Source organism: Neofelis nebulosa, chromosome 15, assembly GCF_028018385.1.
Source record: "Neofelis nebulosa isolate mNeoNeb1 chromosome 15, mNeoNeb1.pri, whole genome shotgun sequence".
Classification (NCBI taxonomy): domain Eukaryota; kingdom Metazoa; phylum Chordata; class Mammalia; order Carnivora; family Felidae; genus Neofelis; species Neofelis nebulosa.
In genome coordinates, this window is record NC_080796.1 from 36918378 (window position 1) to 36935607 (window position 17230).

Genomic DNA, 17230 nt, shown 5'->3' on the forward strand with positions numbered 1-17230 from the left:
TGAAATTCAGCAGATTCACTTGCAGTGGAGGCAAGCATGATTTGGACTGAAGCACAGAAGTCGTCCACCCCAAACAGTATTATTATCAGTAATAGTAGCGATCCCAGCACCAATGCACAGTGGCTCAGCAAGCATGAGGTTCCAGCAAGCAAAGGACCAGCGTATTAGCCAGACATTTCACAGGGAGTTACAGAAAGTACACAACCATAGGGGTTCTTAACAAGCTCTCTACTCACCCACACAGGAGAGACTAGAGAAGAATCAAGCTATCTACAAACCCCCAACAAGCCACAATGGTGCGCACACACACAGAGGAAATGCAAGAGATCTCAAAGATAAGCAAAATCCAGGGCAAACTTAAAAACTGCTTGAACTCTGAAAATATATATGAAGAAACATCAGCATATGGAAGAAGCATATACTGGAACAAAGTGTTTAAATACAAAGACCAATCATGGCTGACCACTAAGCTATGCTGTTACAGGACTAACCCCTAGTTAGCGAGGTTTAAAAGTACAATAAAAATTTAAAATTGAGAAGAGATATCAGCAGTTACACACTGCCAATTAAAAATTTTTTAATGTTTATTTCCTTTTGAGAGAGAAAGAGACAGAGGCGTGAGTGGGAGAGAGGCAGAGAGAGAGAGGGAGACACAGAATCGGAAGCAGGCTCCAGGATCTGAGCTGTTAGCACAGAGACTGACACAGGGCTCGAACTCACTGGGAGATCATGACCTGAGCCGAAGTCGGACATTTAACTGACTCTCTCTCTCTCTCTCTCAAAAATAAACAAACATTAAAAAAAGAAAAAGGAAAAAGAAAGAAACTTCAACAATTAACTGGAGGTTTCAATATCCTGCTCTTAATAATTGACAGAACTAGACAGAAAACTAGCAAAGATACAGAAGTCTTAAAGATCACTAACAACTAACTTGAACTAACTAAAATTTACATAAAATTCCACCTGACAACAGAATATACACTCCTTCCAAGCACACATGCAACATTCTCCAGGATAGTTCATATGCTAAGAAATAAATCAGGTCTCAATATATTTAAAAGAACTGAAATCAAACATGCGTTCTGACCACGACCACAAGAAAACAAAATTAGAATTCAACAATAAAAGAAACTTTAAAAATTAACAAATACTTGGAAATTAAAGAACATTTTTCTAAATAACAGAAGAGTCTACAGAAAAAAATCACGAAAGCAGAAAATGCATTAAACTGAATAAAAATAAAAACAAAGTGTAAAAGCCTATGGGATGAGGCTCAAGTAGTGCTAAAAGAAAAATTTATACTTGTAAACACCCATGTTAGATAAGAATAACCATCTCAAATCAGTAATCTAAACTTCCACTTTAAGGAACTAAAGAATTAGATAAAGAACAAAGTAAATCCAAAGCAAGCAAAAGGAAAGAAATAAAGTTTAGAGCAGAAATCAAAATAAAATAGAGAAAACAGAGAGAAAGTAATGAAACCAAGCTGGTCTTTTGAAAAAAATCAACAAAAATATCAAACTTTTAGGTAGACTGACCAAGAAAAAAATACACCAGATACAAATTACCAAAATCATGAATGAAAGAGGGACATCACTAACATACCCATAGAAATCAAAGGCGTTCTGGGGGAATACTATGAACAATTTATGCCAACAAATTACACAATTTAGATGAAAAATTCCTGGGAAGGGACAAGTTACCAAAGTTGATTCAAGTAGAAAGAGAATATCATGATAGACCTATAACAAGTAAATAAACTGAATTAAAATTTGAAATCCTCCCAGATCAATTCCAATACTATGTATATACCCTAAGAGAAATGAAAAAGTATGTCCACACAAAAAACTTGCATGCCAATAGTCATTAACAACATCATTCATAATAACCAAAAGGGAGAGACAACCCAAATGTGCATCAATTGATGAATGGAAAAACAAAATGTAACATATCCACTAGCCATACAAAGGAATACTATATAGGCACCAAAAAGGAATGGAGTATTGATACATGCTGCAACATGGATTAAACCTGTAAACCACTCACGACAGCATAAAATGCTTAGACACAGTGTGGGCACTCTCCACACAAATAGACCTAAAAAGTCAGAGCTGCAGGCCAAAAGCAGTGGCAAAGAAATCAGGGATGGCTGCCTAAATTACCATGACAAAGACTGGTTTCTGAGGAGCGAAGAAGATACAGTACTCCCATACCCTTCCAAAGAATCTGCTGGTTGACTGCTAGTTGACTGACTGCCCCCAGCTGCCACCCCTTTGGATCCCCCACTGTCTTTCCATCCAGGCCATACGACTCCCAGTATGGCCCCCGCCAATGACTGAGCATGGTGGGGATACTGGTGTCAAACCATTCCTTAACAAAGTAGGACTCTCCCAAAGGCCAGCCTTTGCTCAGGGACTCCCCATCAGCCTGACTCCAACTCTCTTAGATCCGCAGTCCACCCTTGCTGCCGGATCCTCCTTCCTCTCTCCTGTCACCAGTGTGAAAGCAGAACTGACCAGAAGAAATGTAAAGTGAGGGAGCCACCACATATGTCGTTTCTGATTTTTAAGTAATCCCATTACAAAAGGAAAAAGAAACAGATGGAATAAATTTTAATTATAAATAAATGTATATAATGATAAAAAAATAAAATAAAATAAAATAAAATAAAATAAAATAAAATAAAATAAAATAAAATAAAATGCTTAGAGTAATTTTAACCAAAGAAGGGCCAGACTTATACACTGAAAACTGTAAAACACTGCTGAGACTAATTAAAGAACGCCGAAATAAATGGAGTCATTTCATGTTCATGGGGTTGGAAGACAATGTTGTTAAAATAATAATTTTCCCCAAACTATAGACTTAATACAATTCCAACCAAAATTCCACCAGAATTTCTTGTTGTTATGGACAAGCTGATGCTAAAATTTTTATGGAAATTCAAAGGGTTCGAAATCACTGTAACAATTCTGAAAAAGTATGAATAAAGTGAGACAACTTACACTATCCAATTTCAAAACTTGTTATAAAACTACAATAATCAAGACAATACAGTACTGTTATAAAAACAGGCACGCAGATCAATAGAAGACGTCAAAAGTCAAGAAATAAACTTGAATAAACTTGAAGAAGTAAACTTGAGCTTGAAAACAAGCTCATCATCATTAGCCATTAGGAAATGGAAATTACAGTGAAATACCACGATATACATACTAGAAAAACTATAAATTTAAAAATCATACAATACTAAGTGTTGGTGAAATTGAGTAAGAACCAGAACCTTCATACGTTGCTGGGGAATCTAAAACAGTATGGTCACTGTGGAGAACAGTTTGGCAGTTTCTTAAAAACATAAACTTATCATAAGACCCAGCAATTCCACTCTTCAGAATCTACCCAAGAGACATGAAAACGTATATCTACACACAGATTTGTTGGCAGCAATACTAGACAAAGGCCCAAAAAACTGAAAACAAACCAAATGTCTGTCAATTTGCCAATGGATAAACAAAACATAGTATGATCTATATAACAGAATACTTTCCAGCGACATAAAGGAAGAGAAGACTGATACGTGATAGAATGTGGATAAAACTCAAAACATTATGTGAAAACATTAAGTGAAAGAAACCAGAACAAAAGACCACATACTGTGTGATTCTGTGTAATTGAAATGTCCTGAAAAGGTAAATCTATAGTCAGAAAACAGGTAAGTAGTTACCTAGGGATGGGGCTGGAAAAGGAGACTGCCAGTAAAGGGGCACAGAGAAACTTGCTTAGGTGGCAGAAATGTGACAGTTGCACAACTCTATAAATTTACTGAAAGTCACTGAATGGTACACTTACAATTGGTAAATTTTAAAGTATGTCAATAAAACTGTAAATGCATATATACATACATACATACATACATATACATAAACAGCAAAGAATACACATGGAAAGGTATAGATGAAAAACATTTGGCAATAAACTGGTAATTTTTTAAGATGAGTAATGAGTAACAGAGGCTCATTCTAGCACTTTGTAGCACTCCTTCTACTCCTGTGTATGTTAAAAAAAAAAAAAATCAAATCATTTGACTATGTGGTCATTTGCAATGTAGTAAATACCATCAACGTTTCCACAAACAAACACACAAACAAACAAAAAACCTACACGTTATTGTAGCACACCCTGTGACCTGACTACCCAAAAACCTCCCGTTCATACCTTCATCCACAATCAGAACTAGAAAGCCAAAAGACTCACACACCCAGACTTTTCTGAAGCTACGGACAGTCCTGTAACCCAGTTCTGGCCTACTGGATGTAAGAAGGACTACCTCTAGGCAGAATGTCTAGGAAAGCTTTTAAAAACTGGCATGCATTCATTTATTGGCCCTTTTCCTTTCACGCCCCAAACAAGGAAGCTAAAGCTAAGGCTCTGGAGGACATTATTGAGCTCTGTGCCAGCGACATCCTATCTTCCTCACTCAACTTCCCGTTGTAAGAGACAAAGACATCCCTTTCTTGTTTAAGTTAATACGGTTAAGCTTTTTCGTTGTTTATTTAGAGACTGACTACTACTGCTGTGATAATACCCAATGAGTATCCCTCTCTTGCCCAGCGGACTACCTAAAGTATTTCTAATACATTTTCTAAAACTAGCTTGACTTCCCTTGAAGTGCCCAATGTATTCTTTTCTCTTCTTCTGTCTCTCACTGCACAAAGCCTAAAAAGTAAGTATCATCCAGCAGTAGTTATAATCAGGAATTGCCAAATTCAAAGGAAACAGAATGAACAGGTAACTTTTATTTAAATTCTTCAAGGTCTAAGATCTGACTCCTGTTTTCCTAGACTGATTTTTTTTAGCCCTTGGCATGTGATAATTTGCATGACTGCTTTTCACAACTTCTATAAAGTCATATCCTTCTTGCTTAATAAAGCTGCCTTTTTCTATAAGCATAGACTCCTTGCCACATAGATACGGTTGTAACCAAGAACAACAAAGGGCAAATACTGTACCAATTTGATTTGGCCTTCTATCCTAAAGATCTGCAGTATACCATAAACAAAGCCACATTCATCATCTTGGCCTAGTTCACACAGTAATGAAAAATTAAGCAACGAAGTCAATCACTAAAAATCTTGTTACTCTAAACTTTCCTATTACTATTTCTATTACCGTAAAGTCATAAGTCTGTAATATTTTTCAAAACATCAACTCTCTTCAGTAAATTAAAATATTTTCATATTTTATTTTCATAAAATATTTTTCATAAAAAATATTTTCCTTTGGTAGATCCACTGCCATCAGGAAATTTAAAACTCCCACTACTCATATACCTCACTGGCTGTATGTTCTAACAAATTGCATTGATACAAATAAATTACATTTACACAAAGAAGGAAAAAAACAAGTATGGCACAATCACCTAGCTTTTTTCTAGAAGTCTAAAGGCAATAGGAAAACTGTGGTCATTAAAGACATTGATACCAACTGACGACTTGCACAGGTTCAATGCAGAATAAATCAGAAAACTGTAAAATTATATAAAATTATAAAGAACTCATGGGGTACCTGGGTGGCTCAGTCAGTTGAGGGTCAGACTTTGGCTCAGGTCATGACCTCACAGTTTGTGGGTTCAAGCCCTGCATCAGGCTCTGTGCTGTTAGCTTGGAACCTGAAGCCTGCTTCTGACTCTGTGTCTCCCTCTCTCTGTGCACCTCCTCCGCTTTCTCTCTCTCCCTCTCTCTCTCTCTGTCTCTCTCTCTCAAAAATAAATAAACATTAAAGAATTTTTTAATTAAAATGATAAAGAACTCAGAATGAAAACCTTACGTGTCAAGAAACTGAAAATACTCATATCCAATGATTCTGGTAATATAATCTGTACTAACCTACTTCTCTAAAATTGTATAGTGACCATTTTTGGTCTATCTCTAATACAAAGTAGTGCAATTAAAACAAATTGAGTATCAACTTACAGTGGTTTCTATCCCAAAGAGTCTACCACTGAAAGACACCTCGAAAAGTGAAGGCAGCAACTGAAATTTCATGATACTTAAATTTTTTTAATGTATGATAATCTCTAAGCCCTCTGCACCAATTTTTTAAAACCTATGAATCAAAAATCTTATCCATTTCTACACTAAAATCAGAAGATATGCCAAAGACATTGCTGTTTAGCTACTAACTTCTACTTATTTCAGTGAGTAATGAAATCCAATAGTAAGTGACGTTTTGTAAAAAAAAAAAACAAACTTGAATCCTGCCTTACGACAAATCAGAAAACAGAAATATTTAATAAAGTATAAAATATTTCAGAAAGACTGTCAAACCTTGAAAAAATCTTCAAGCTGTTTACTGTTATAAAGAGCGGGGATATTGGCAGAGAACTGTAGCAAATCTTCTGCACACTGTCTTCTCTCTTCGATGACAGTTTCATCAAATCGTCCTAGAATGAAATAAGAATCAAGACTTAACGGAAGGAAGGATCAAACGCCAGTTAGTGAAAGTTTACGTTCCCAGATCAGAAAGAAGTGACAGGCCTATCACTGCCTTACTACACAGTCTTCTAAAGTCAAGTCTGCACAATCAGAGTCAGAGGTACTCTCACTAAGAAAGAAAATAATGTTTCTCATAAAACAAAAGGCAGAAGTGTCAACTGATAAATCAGTGGTGCAGCCATAGTCGAAGGCCTGTCAATGTAAGAAACTTAACGTTTAAGAAGCTGGTGATTTGAAACTCAAGTTGAAAAGAGAATTATAAAGAAATGAAATGGTTTTCCACAGTAATTTCAAACTGTAATTACTCATATAATTTTCCCTTTTCCCACTCTTTTTGATTTATAAAGGAGCCGAAGAGAGGAAATTATGAGAACATCTGTATACCAGTGGGGTCAAAACCCTCAGCTTGAAGCAAAAAGCTTTTAAGCCAAACTCCATGTGCGCGTGACAGCAGGCTTATGGAAAGAAAGACAGTACTCACAGCACCAGTGAGCTCCGATTTACAAGGTGACCGAGAGGTGGTTTTCATAGAATTTTTTTCAATGCTATATGCAATTTGAATGCTGATAAGACATTTTAAAATATGATTATTTTGTACTACTCTTAGATCAGATTACCGGTTGACATTTGTCATAGCTCACGTATCATACTGATTGCAATTCAGGCTTAAAAAATACAAAATAAAAAGAGGAGCACCATCACATTTTAAGTGGCTCTGCAAAACGTTAACAGAAAACTGAGGCACAAAGAGATTCCTCATTATGTAAACCAAGACAAGAATTTGACACTGAACCGCTAAATACCCTCAGCTCAATGCGTCTCATGCTTATGGGGAAGTGTCTACTTCATGAACACTAACAGAAATGGTTTTAGAGTTAGACCTGGGTGTAAATTCCAGCTCTCTCACTCACTAGCTATAAAATCTTAGGTAATTTCTTCATTTGTAAAATGGAGAAAATAAACAATGTACTTAAGACTTCCAGTCCCATGACAGGCACATAGCTAGCACTTACGAAATTAATCACGATGCCTCTGAATGTTGAAGTATCATCACAATATCTAGCATACAGAGCCTGCTAATTAACTCATACTTGACTATGTCAGTGAGAAAGAACGGTCTTTTAACAGTAGAACATTCTTTCCTAGAAGATAGTCATTTTTCATTAATAAAAAATCTTAACAGTGATCCATAAATAAACTGCTTGCCTTAATGGATGAGTTCCAAAGACAGCAATCCTACAAAATTCCACGCATGTGTCCACAGCTACATCTTCCTAGGGAACGAGTCTCTAACTTTTATCAGCATCATCAAAGAGCCCAGAGCCCAGTAAAGGTTAACAGGCAAGCGGCAGTCAATTAGAGGATCTCTAACATTCAAAACACTGCTTTACTTATACTATACAACAGGCTGCCAGTTGCCAGCCCAGTATCTGTTCGTACTTTCTTCCTTAGTAAAATAATCCCCAATTTCTAACAGCGGACACGGCAACCCCCACCCCCTCAAGAAACCACTACACTGCCAGCTTGCCTTGCAACAATTATATGTGGACATGAACTGAGTTCTGGCCAATAACAGACAAAAAAGTTATATTGTGGCGTCCTGAAAATCTCTTTAAGAGATAGCCTTTTCTTCTTTTTCCTCGTCCCTTTCTAGGAAGGACTATGACATGGGAGGTTAAAAATGACAGAGCAACAAGGCAGGAACTTGGATTCCTGATTACTGTAGAGCTGCCCTGCTTAAAGCTACCTTTGGATCTCATACCATGAGAAAGAAATTGACCTCTATCTGGTTTTAAGTTTTGTCATAAGAAACCAAACCTAATACACGTTATGCTAAATCTATGTTTCTATTAGTTCGCGTGTCATATGCAACAATTCAATTAAACTCAGTTCTCCCAATAAAAATCTAAAATGATGTGCTAGCTTATCTATCAATAATAGTATCTGGAAACAAACTTCCAAGAGCCCCTACCCGTAAAGCAAATTTTCTGGCCTGAAAAAAATCTAGGTTATTCAGTCTTGGGAAAAATCTACTGGCCAAACAGGTTAAAATAACAGTTAAATATCCATTATTCCTTCTTGTCTAAATAAGAAACTAAGAATACAATGGTACTTATGACTAAAGTCCAATATGTTTAAGCTTTAAACAAAAAAGTTAATTCCAGTGCCTATGAGCATTAATAATTTTGTGAACATCTATAGAAAAATCCAGGAAATGTACAAAAAAATCATACTATATTTTAATCCACAAGACTACCTGATATTATCTTTAAATGCACTATGTACTTGTTGAGAAATTTTAATAGAAAACTCGCTACTTTTTAATGACATCCTAAAAAAATTATTTAGTAGCTAAAACAAATACATATGAATTTGGGAGCTTCAATCCTAAGTGTAATCAATGATTCATCCAACCTCCCTATTAAGCTAGACTAAAATACAAGCAATGAGTGTATCAACTTCCAAAAAGATTAAAGCACATCTTTGTTGTACTTCTATTGATCTATGCATTTCCATTCCACTAAACTTGGACAAGCAGAAATGAATTAAAATATTTTTCAGAATGGAACACAACCAAAAATAAAGGCTTATGTATTAAAAGGTTCAATTACACTGAATCCTACCATCAGAACAAATACGATGAAAGAACATGCTCACTTCTTTGTTCTTAAGATATTTCAGAATAACAGTAACAAAAAATACTATTTGTAACATAAACAAAAAAGAAGCAGATGAATTTTAATCGAATAACTACTGGCCTTAATGTATTTAACAAAGCCACCTAATTTTAAAATTTTGGGGGCGCCTGGGTGGCTCAGTCGGTTAAGCGTCCGACTTTGGCTCAGGTCATGATCTCGTGGTTCGTGAGTTCAAGCCCCGCGTCAGGCTCTGTGCTGATGGCTCAGAGCCTGGAGCCTGTTTCGGATTCTGTGTCTCCTCTCTCTGACCCTCCCCGTTCATGCTCTCTGTCTCAAAAATAAATTTTAAAAAAACGTTAAAAAAAAAAAAAGCAGCAAGATCCAACAGGCATCCTAATGGTAGCCGACACCCTAGTGGCTGTTCTCTAGTTGTTGGTCCTTTAGTATCATCTAAACTGCACTTGAAAGCAGCAACAATGAGAAATCATAAACAGGTACTTCTTTATCACCACTTTTTATTCCCATTCACAGGGTCAATGTTTATTTTCCTGTGAACAGAGTAGAAAAATTATAAGTAATTTGCAATAGAAAATGCAAAACATACTTTTCATAAGAAGGTTTCCTGTGCAATATTTTTTTTTTTTTTTTAACGTTTATTTATTTTTGAGACAGGGAGAGACAGCATGAACGGGGGAGGGTCAGAGAGAGAGGGAGACACAAAATCCGAAACAGGCTCCAGGCTCTGAGCTGTCAGCACAGAGCCTGACGCGGGGCTCGAACTCACGGACCACGAGATCGTGACCTGAGCCAAAGTCGGACGCTTAACCGACTGAGCCACCCAGGCACCCCTGTGCAATATTATATACTATATTATTCGTGTGTGAGTACGTATACATTACATATAAGCCAGTCCCCCACTCCCAATTACCCAACAATGCTTTCTTTATTAAAAGCTGTGGGAGGAAAAATTAGATTCAAACATTCTATTTAAGCTGGTAAATCACTGGAAATAAGGGTGTCTCTCTTTGATTTATAAGCTATCTTTGGAATATTCTTTTTTTTTTCTATGTAGAACAACATCCGGATATCAGAGCTTGCAACTTTTTAAAAATGCAAATGTCAACAATCAAAAACTGGTTATATGGAACAAAAAGCTGTCCTTGACCAGTAAGAAACTAGCTAGAAAAGCTTGATGCTGATTCTTAACTGAATCAAAAATTCATTCAGGGTAAAAACAAAGAGAGGTCAAGATTCTTTTTTTTTTTTTTAATATTATTTTTAATTATTTTTTTGAAAGAAAGAGCACATATGCTAGTGGGGGAGAGGGGAGAGGAAGGGAAGTGGGGAGGGGGGAGGGAGGGAGAGGGGACGGGGAGAGAGGGAGAGAGAGAGAGAAAGGGAGGGAGAGAGAGAATATCTCAAGCAGGCTCTATGCTCAGTGCGGAGCCCAACACGGGGCTCCATCCCATGACCCTGGAATTATGACCGGAGCCAAAATCAGAGTCCAACACTCAACTGACTGAGCTACCCAAGCACCCCGAGAGGCCAAGGTTCTTGGGTGTGAATTCTCTCTAGTCAACAGCACCAAGAATATACCTGTAAATGAATGAGCTGGATTAATTACTCCTTGTAACAAGGGAAAATGCATGCCACTGGGAACCCTGGAGGATTTCATGAAGAGGGTGTTAGAATGGATTTACAGGATACGGGCTTGTGTTAGGTACTTTGGGGAAAGGTTTAAAGAAGTAGGGACTTTGGTGCTGATTCTGTTGGAAAGTAGAGATAACTCTATGGTTCTATGAATTCTATCTAATTCTATAATCCTAATTTTAATAAATCTTACTATGAGGCAAGAAGAATGAAGCGAAGCTAAGGTTATAATTTATAAAGAAGCAATAGTCACTTACGGTAGCAAGGATGAAGATATGCTTGATCATTTTTGTGACTTTACCAATGTTGATGTTTTTGTCTGTGTTCAGACATGATCTTGTCTATGGTCTTGCTTTTGTCTTGATCCAAGGACACAGAGTGGCCCTGTCTAATATTTCTGTGAAACTGCTTATGTTCAACAGGAGAACACCACAGCCTAGATGTGAATGCCAGACCAACTCTAGGAAACACCAAGGTCAAATGAATAGGTAGCACCAGGCCAATTCTCTCTTAGCTGTCAGGAACTGCTTTTCTCTTTCTCATAGGAAATCAAAGTGTGATAACAGATCCAACAAAATATACAAAACAATGATCTAGTCCTGAGAAAGCAATCAGACAGGTGGAGACTTTGAAACCTACAAAACAAATGTCTTACACACTTTAAAAATGTCATTGTCATGAAAGACAAAAAAATGTACAGGAATACTCTAGATTATCCTAGAGGCATGATCCTAGATCCAAAAACAAACCTAAAAAGGACATTTTTAGAACAACTGAGGAAATATGAATATGGACTGCATATGTGATAATATCATTGTATCAGTGTTAAATTTCTTGAGTGTGATATGGGATTATGGTTATAGGGGATAGATACATGAAACGCAGGGGTGAAATGTTACAATATCTGCAACTTATCCTCGAATGGTTCAGAAAAAAAACAAGAGATACATAGAGAGTTATAAAAAATGTGGCAAATTGTTAACAATCAATGGACTAGGGCCGAAGGTATAAAAGTATTTACCACACTATTCTTCTGCAGGTTTTTCTGTAATCTTAAAAATTCTGCAAATTAAAAACAATTGAAAAAAATAAGTCCAGTGATATACCTACCGGTGAGATGTACAACTGGAAGGGGAAAACAACTAAGCCTAAAGGAAATGGAAAACTTCCTAAGTAAGGAGACATCTTACGGTCTGAGAGGCTAACAAGAAAGTTCACAGCAGAGCAGTACAACACTAAAGTCAGAGACACAAGAGAGCATTAGAGGTAAACTGAGCACCAGAGGTACATTAGAGGTAAACTGAGCAACAGAGGATAGCTAACAATAGCAGGTATGTGTCGAGCACTGAGCTAGACACGTGGCAGATAATCCACAGAACACAAAGGTATTATCCCGATCTTAACAATAAGAAAATAGACTCAGATGTTAATTTGTATACAGCCACACTGCTAGTAAATAATGGTTAGAAGATCTGGGCCTAAAGCCATCTGATTCCAAAAGGCATGTTCTTTTTTTCACTATACCACGAGAATAGTCACTACATTTTTGATGGTTGTGTAAATTGCGACAGGATTCTCTTTTGCTACTGAAGTTTACATACTAAAAATGTGAGAGGAGTTAAAAATATAGACGATTAACCAACAATCCACCCCCACCCCAACCACAGCTGCTGCCTGCAGGGTTCACTGCAGTTATCAAGTATTACAAATGGACTGTACCATTTACTAAGAGAGATAAATTGCTTACTTATTAAGATTAATAAGAAACTTTCATTCTACAATACGTAAGGATGTGGAGAAAAGTTGAAGATAATCCATTAGCAACAGCAATAGCAGCCACAAATCTCGACCCGTTTAGAAACCACTCCCTTTCACTCAGTGACAAGCGTTTGTTTAAGAAGCTGGGCTGTGTACCTCCCAATATTAAAGATATACAGATGCAGTTAAATTCCACAGTACAGAAGGTATAAAATAAAATTTCCCTCCTCCCACACCCTGAGGGGGTCCATACATTACACAAATGTGTGCAGATTATGTCTTCACACAATTATGTATGTCTATTCAAACACAGATGGGATCTCACCAAATGTATTGCTATGCAACATTTGTTGTCTGTGTCTAAAAAAATATAGCTTGGACATCTTTCCACACCAGTATATTTCAAATAGCTAAATAAGTCCATTAATTGGCTAAACATTATGGCACATCTGTAAAATCACATAATGAGAAAATTCAGCTTATGTGCAGTTTTCTTCTATGAAAACGCTGCAAAGAACACCCATATGCATGTACCTATGTGTGCACACAATTGTGTGTGTGTACATTCTCAAAGTGTGATCTGCAGACTGCTGGGGTTCCCTAAAGGCCTTGCAAGGGATCGACAAGGTCAGAACCATTTTCATAATACTATTAAGACAACAGTTGCATTTTTCACCACATCGACATCTGCACAGATCAACTAAACGCAATGGCAGTAAAACCGCAAACCTCAGAGCATGAATCAAGATAACGGCACCAAGCTATACTTACTAGTAATCATCATACTCCTGACTGCTACTCACTCAGACTAAAAAAATTTTTAAATGCCAGTTTCACTTAAGAATGACCTTGATGAAGCAATAAAAATCATTAACTTTACTAAATTTCAACTCTTGAGATCATTTCTAGAGAAAAAAACCCTACAACCATTGAGATTTGGATATCTGGCAGAAACTTCCTCAAAACAAAACAAAACAAGACAAAACCCACATAAACAGGGCGCCCGGGTGGCTCAGTCGGATGAGCGTCTGGCTTCGGCTCAGGTCACGATCTCGCAGTCCGTGAGTTCAAGCCCCGCGTCGGGCTCTGTGCTGACAGCTCAGTCCCTGGAGCCTGCTTCGGATTCTGCGTCTCCCTCTCTCTCTGCCCCTAACCCACTCGCATTCTGTCTCTGTCTCTCTCAAAAATAAATAAACATTAAGAAAAAATAAAAATTAGAAAAAAACCCACATAAATAAAGTGGGCCCAATCCTCAAGGAAAACTACCAATAGCATTGTTGTCAGTGATGGAATTCAAGGCATTAAGTCGCTGCAAGCTTGACAGCTTTCTAATACTTAAAATATTTCCTTTAAAGATCTGTGGTACTATTAACCATTTGGGGATATTATACAATTAAATGGGTCAACATATGCAACATCTGCATAACTAAGGGAACCGATATTTTTCACGTGACCGACGCATGATATTACAAGCTCATGCACAGGTAAAAGATGCATTCAAATTTAAGACAGATTAATGAATTTTAATACAACAAAGTCCGAAATAATGAATTCTAATATAACAAAGTACCAAAGGTTTGTTGATAGGATTTCAGATTCCATAATGCAACTAAACTTTTAAGAAATTACCACTTACTGGGGCGCCTGGGTGGCTCAGTCGGTTAAACGGCCGACTTCAGCTCAGGTCATGATCTCGCGGTCCGTGAGTTCGAGCCCCGCGTCAGGCTCTGTGCTGACAGCTCAGAGCCTGGAGCCTGTTTCAGATTCTGTGTCTCCCTCTCTCTGACCCTCCCCCGTTCATGCTCTGTCTCTCTCTGTCTCAAAAATAAATAAACGTTAAAAAAAAAAATTTTTTTTTAAATAAAATTAAAAAAAAAAAGAAATTACCACTTACTAAGTTTGGGTGTATCTTCAATTATCTGAAAAGCTATTAAAATACTCCTCCCTTTTTCAACTACATCATCTGCATGACCCTGAATTTTCTCCATATACTTCAATTAAAGCAATGTGTCACCACCAAATGGATCCAGAAGCAAATATGAAAATCTAGCTGTCTTTTCTTGATCCAAGCACTAACTCACAAATGTAAGTTAATGCCATTCTTACAATTTTTTTCCTTTGGAAAAGCTATTTTTCATAAAAATATTAATATGCAGAGGAGGCCTGGCTGGCTCACTTGGTAGAGCAGCAACTCCTGATTTCAGGGTCATGAGTTTGAGCCCCACGTTGGGTATAGAGGTTAAAATTTTTTTTTAATTTAAATAAAAAAAATATTAACATGTAATATACTCTATTTTTCATTTTATACAATAATATTTTTAAATTTCCAGTAAATATTAACAGGTCCAACTACATAAACAGTATTTTGAGATGTTCAATAATTTTTAAGATTGCTAAGGAGACTTCTGAGACTAAAACATCTAACAATCATTGATAAATATCTTTTTTCATTAATAAATATCTCTTATGCAGAGGTGAGAACAGATATGTAGTAAAATTTACTAAAAACAGCCTTGTTAGAAAAAGATATATATTTTTTTGTGTAAATTTTTTTTTTTAACGTTTATTTACTTTTGAGACAGAGAGAGACAGAGCATGAACGGGGAGGGTCAGAGAGAGAGAGGGAGACACAGAATCTGAAACAGGCTCCAGGCTCTGAGCTGTCAGCACAGAGCCCGACGCGGGGCTCGAACTCACGAGCCGTGAGATCATGACCTGAGCCGAAGTCGGACGCTTAACCAACTGAGCCACCCAGGCGCCCCGAAAAAGATGTATTTTACACTGACTTCCAAAAACTGTGCAAATTTATACTCTTCCTGTTGTGCATTTATATCCCCATACTAAGTATAACCTAACTTTTTAATTTTTGCCTTGAGATTGACTTTCAATGATCTCACTGCATATAACTACTTCGTCTCTTAAATCCTAACTCATTCTTTTTGTTCAACTTATTTTTTAGGCAATTATGTGTCAGGCTTGGTCCTGACATAAGTGAGAATAAAGCAGCCTCTAATCACACAGTTGTGTCTAGGAAACAGAGAGAAAGAGGGAGGAAAAGACAGCTAAGTATGAGGCAGGTTTCTTATTTTTTAGAATATACCAAGAACACCTTTTGGTGTGAGTTCAGAAGCATGATTCTTAAAACTCCTCAGATTGGGGAATTTTTTTAATTATTTGCATCGTCATAATTAAAGTAGGGTGTCACTGGGGTTAATATCCCAAATAGATAAAGAATTCATACAATTCAACACCAAAAAAAATAAATGATACAGTTAAAAAAATGGGTATAGGGTCTAAGTAGACATATTTCCAAGGAAGACACACAGACAGCCAACAGACACATGAAAAGATACTTATCACTCATCACCAGGGAAATGCACATCAAAACCACAATGAGATATCTACTTCACACCTGTCAGGGCTGTGATCAAAAAGACAAGAAACAACAGGTATTAGCAAAGATGTGGAGAAAAGGGAATCCTCTTACAACTTTTGGTGGAAATGTAAACTGGTGCGGCCACTGTGGAAAACAGTGTGGAGGTTCTTTAAAACATTAAAAACAGAACTACCATAAGATCCAGCAATTCCAATTCTAGGTATCTATCTGAAGAAAATGAAACCACTAATTCAAAATGAAATATGCACCCCATGTTTATTTCAATATTACTTATAACAGCCAAGATCTGGAAGCAATCTAAGTGTCTATCAACAAAGGAAATTATAAAGAAAATGCGGTATTGGGGCGCCTGGGTGGCTCCATCAGTCAAGTGTCCAACTCTTGATTTCAGCTCAGGTCATGATCTTGTGGTTCGTAAGCTCAAGCCTCACTTCTGGCTCTGCACTGGCAGTGTGGATTCTCTCTCTCTCTCTTTCTCTCTCTCTCTCTCTGCCCTCCTGTGCTCTGTTTCTCAAAATAAATAAATAAACTATAAAAAAAAAAAAAGATGTGGTATACATAAACACACACACACACAATGGTATATTACTCAGCCATAAAAAAGAATGAAATCTTCCCAGTTATGACAATACAGATGAACCTAGAGGGTAGTATGCTAAGTGAAATAAGTCAGAGAAAGACATTTACAGTACAATTTCACTTACACATGGAATCTAAAAAACAAATGAGCGAACAAAACAGAAACAGATTCATAAATACAGAAAACAAAACTGTGGTTGCCAGAGGGGAAGGAGTTTAGAGAGAGGCAAAATATATTTGGTGAAGGGGATTAAGAGGTATAAACTTCCAGTTGTAAAATAAGTAAGTCACAGGGATGTAAAGTATAACATAGGGAATACAGTCAATAATATCATAATAATTCTGCATGATGACAGATGGTGCTATCATTGCATGGAGTTCATAATGTATGTAAATGTTTAATCACTATGTTGTACACCTGAAATTCATGTCATATTATATGTCAATTGTACTTCAATTTTAGAAAATCTTTAAAAAAAGTAGACTACCACAAAACTTCAAAACTTGATGGTAAGGATGCCACATACTAAAGAACCTCTCTTTCAGAACTTCTAGATCATAATGCTCACTTAGCTACAGAAGACTAAGTTTGAAGACAGAAGCTGAGTCATCATACCCACAGTGCCTATTTTTAAAATGTTTCTTTTTAAATTTTTTTTTTTTTTCAACGTTTTTTATTTATTTTTGGACAGAGAGAGACAGAGCATGAACGG

At 36.8% G+C, this 17230-nt stretch overlaps 1 protein-coding gene across 11 annotated transcripts in view; it reads right to left on the minus strand.

The window, feature by feature from the left end:
- The window catches only part of RPS6KC1 (ribosomal protein S6 kinase C1), a 321171-nt gene that overhangs the window by 280196 nt on the left and 23745 nt on the right, over positions 1-17230 (minus strand). For all 11 annotated transcript variants that reach the window (XM_058700929.1, XM_058700930.1, XM_058700928.1 and 8 more), the window contains exon 4: positions 6327-6442. In XM_058700929.1, the coding sequence (XP_058556912.1) occupies positions 6327-6442 (116 nt within the window). The remainder of the gene's footprint in view (positions 1-6326; positions 6443-17230) is intronic.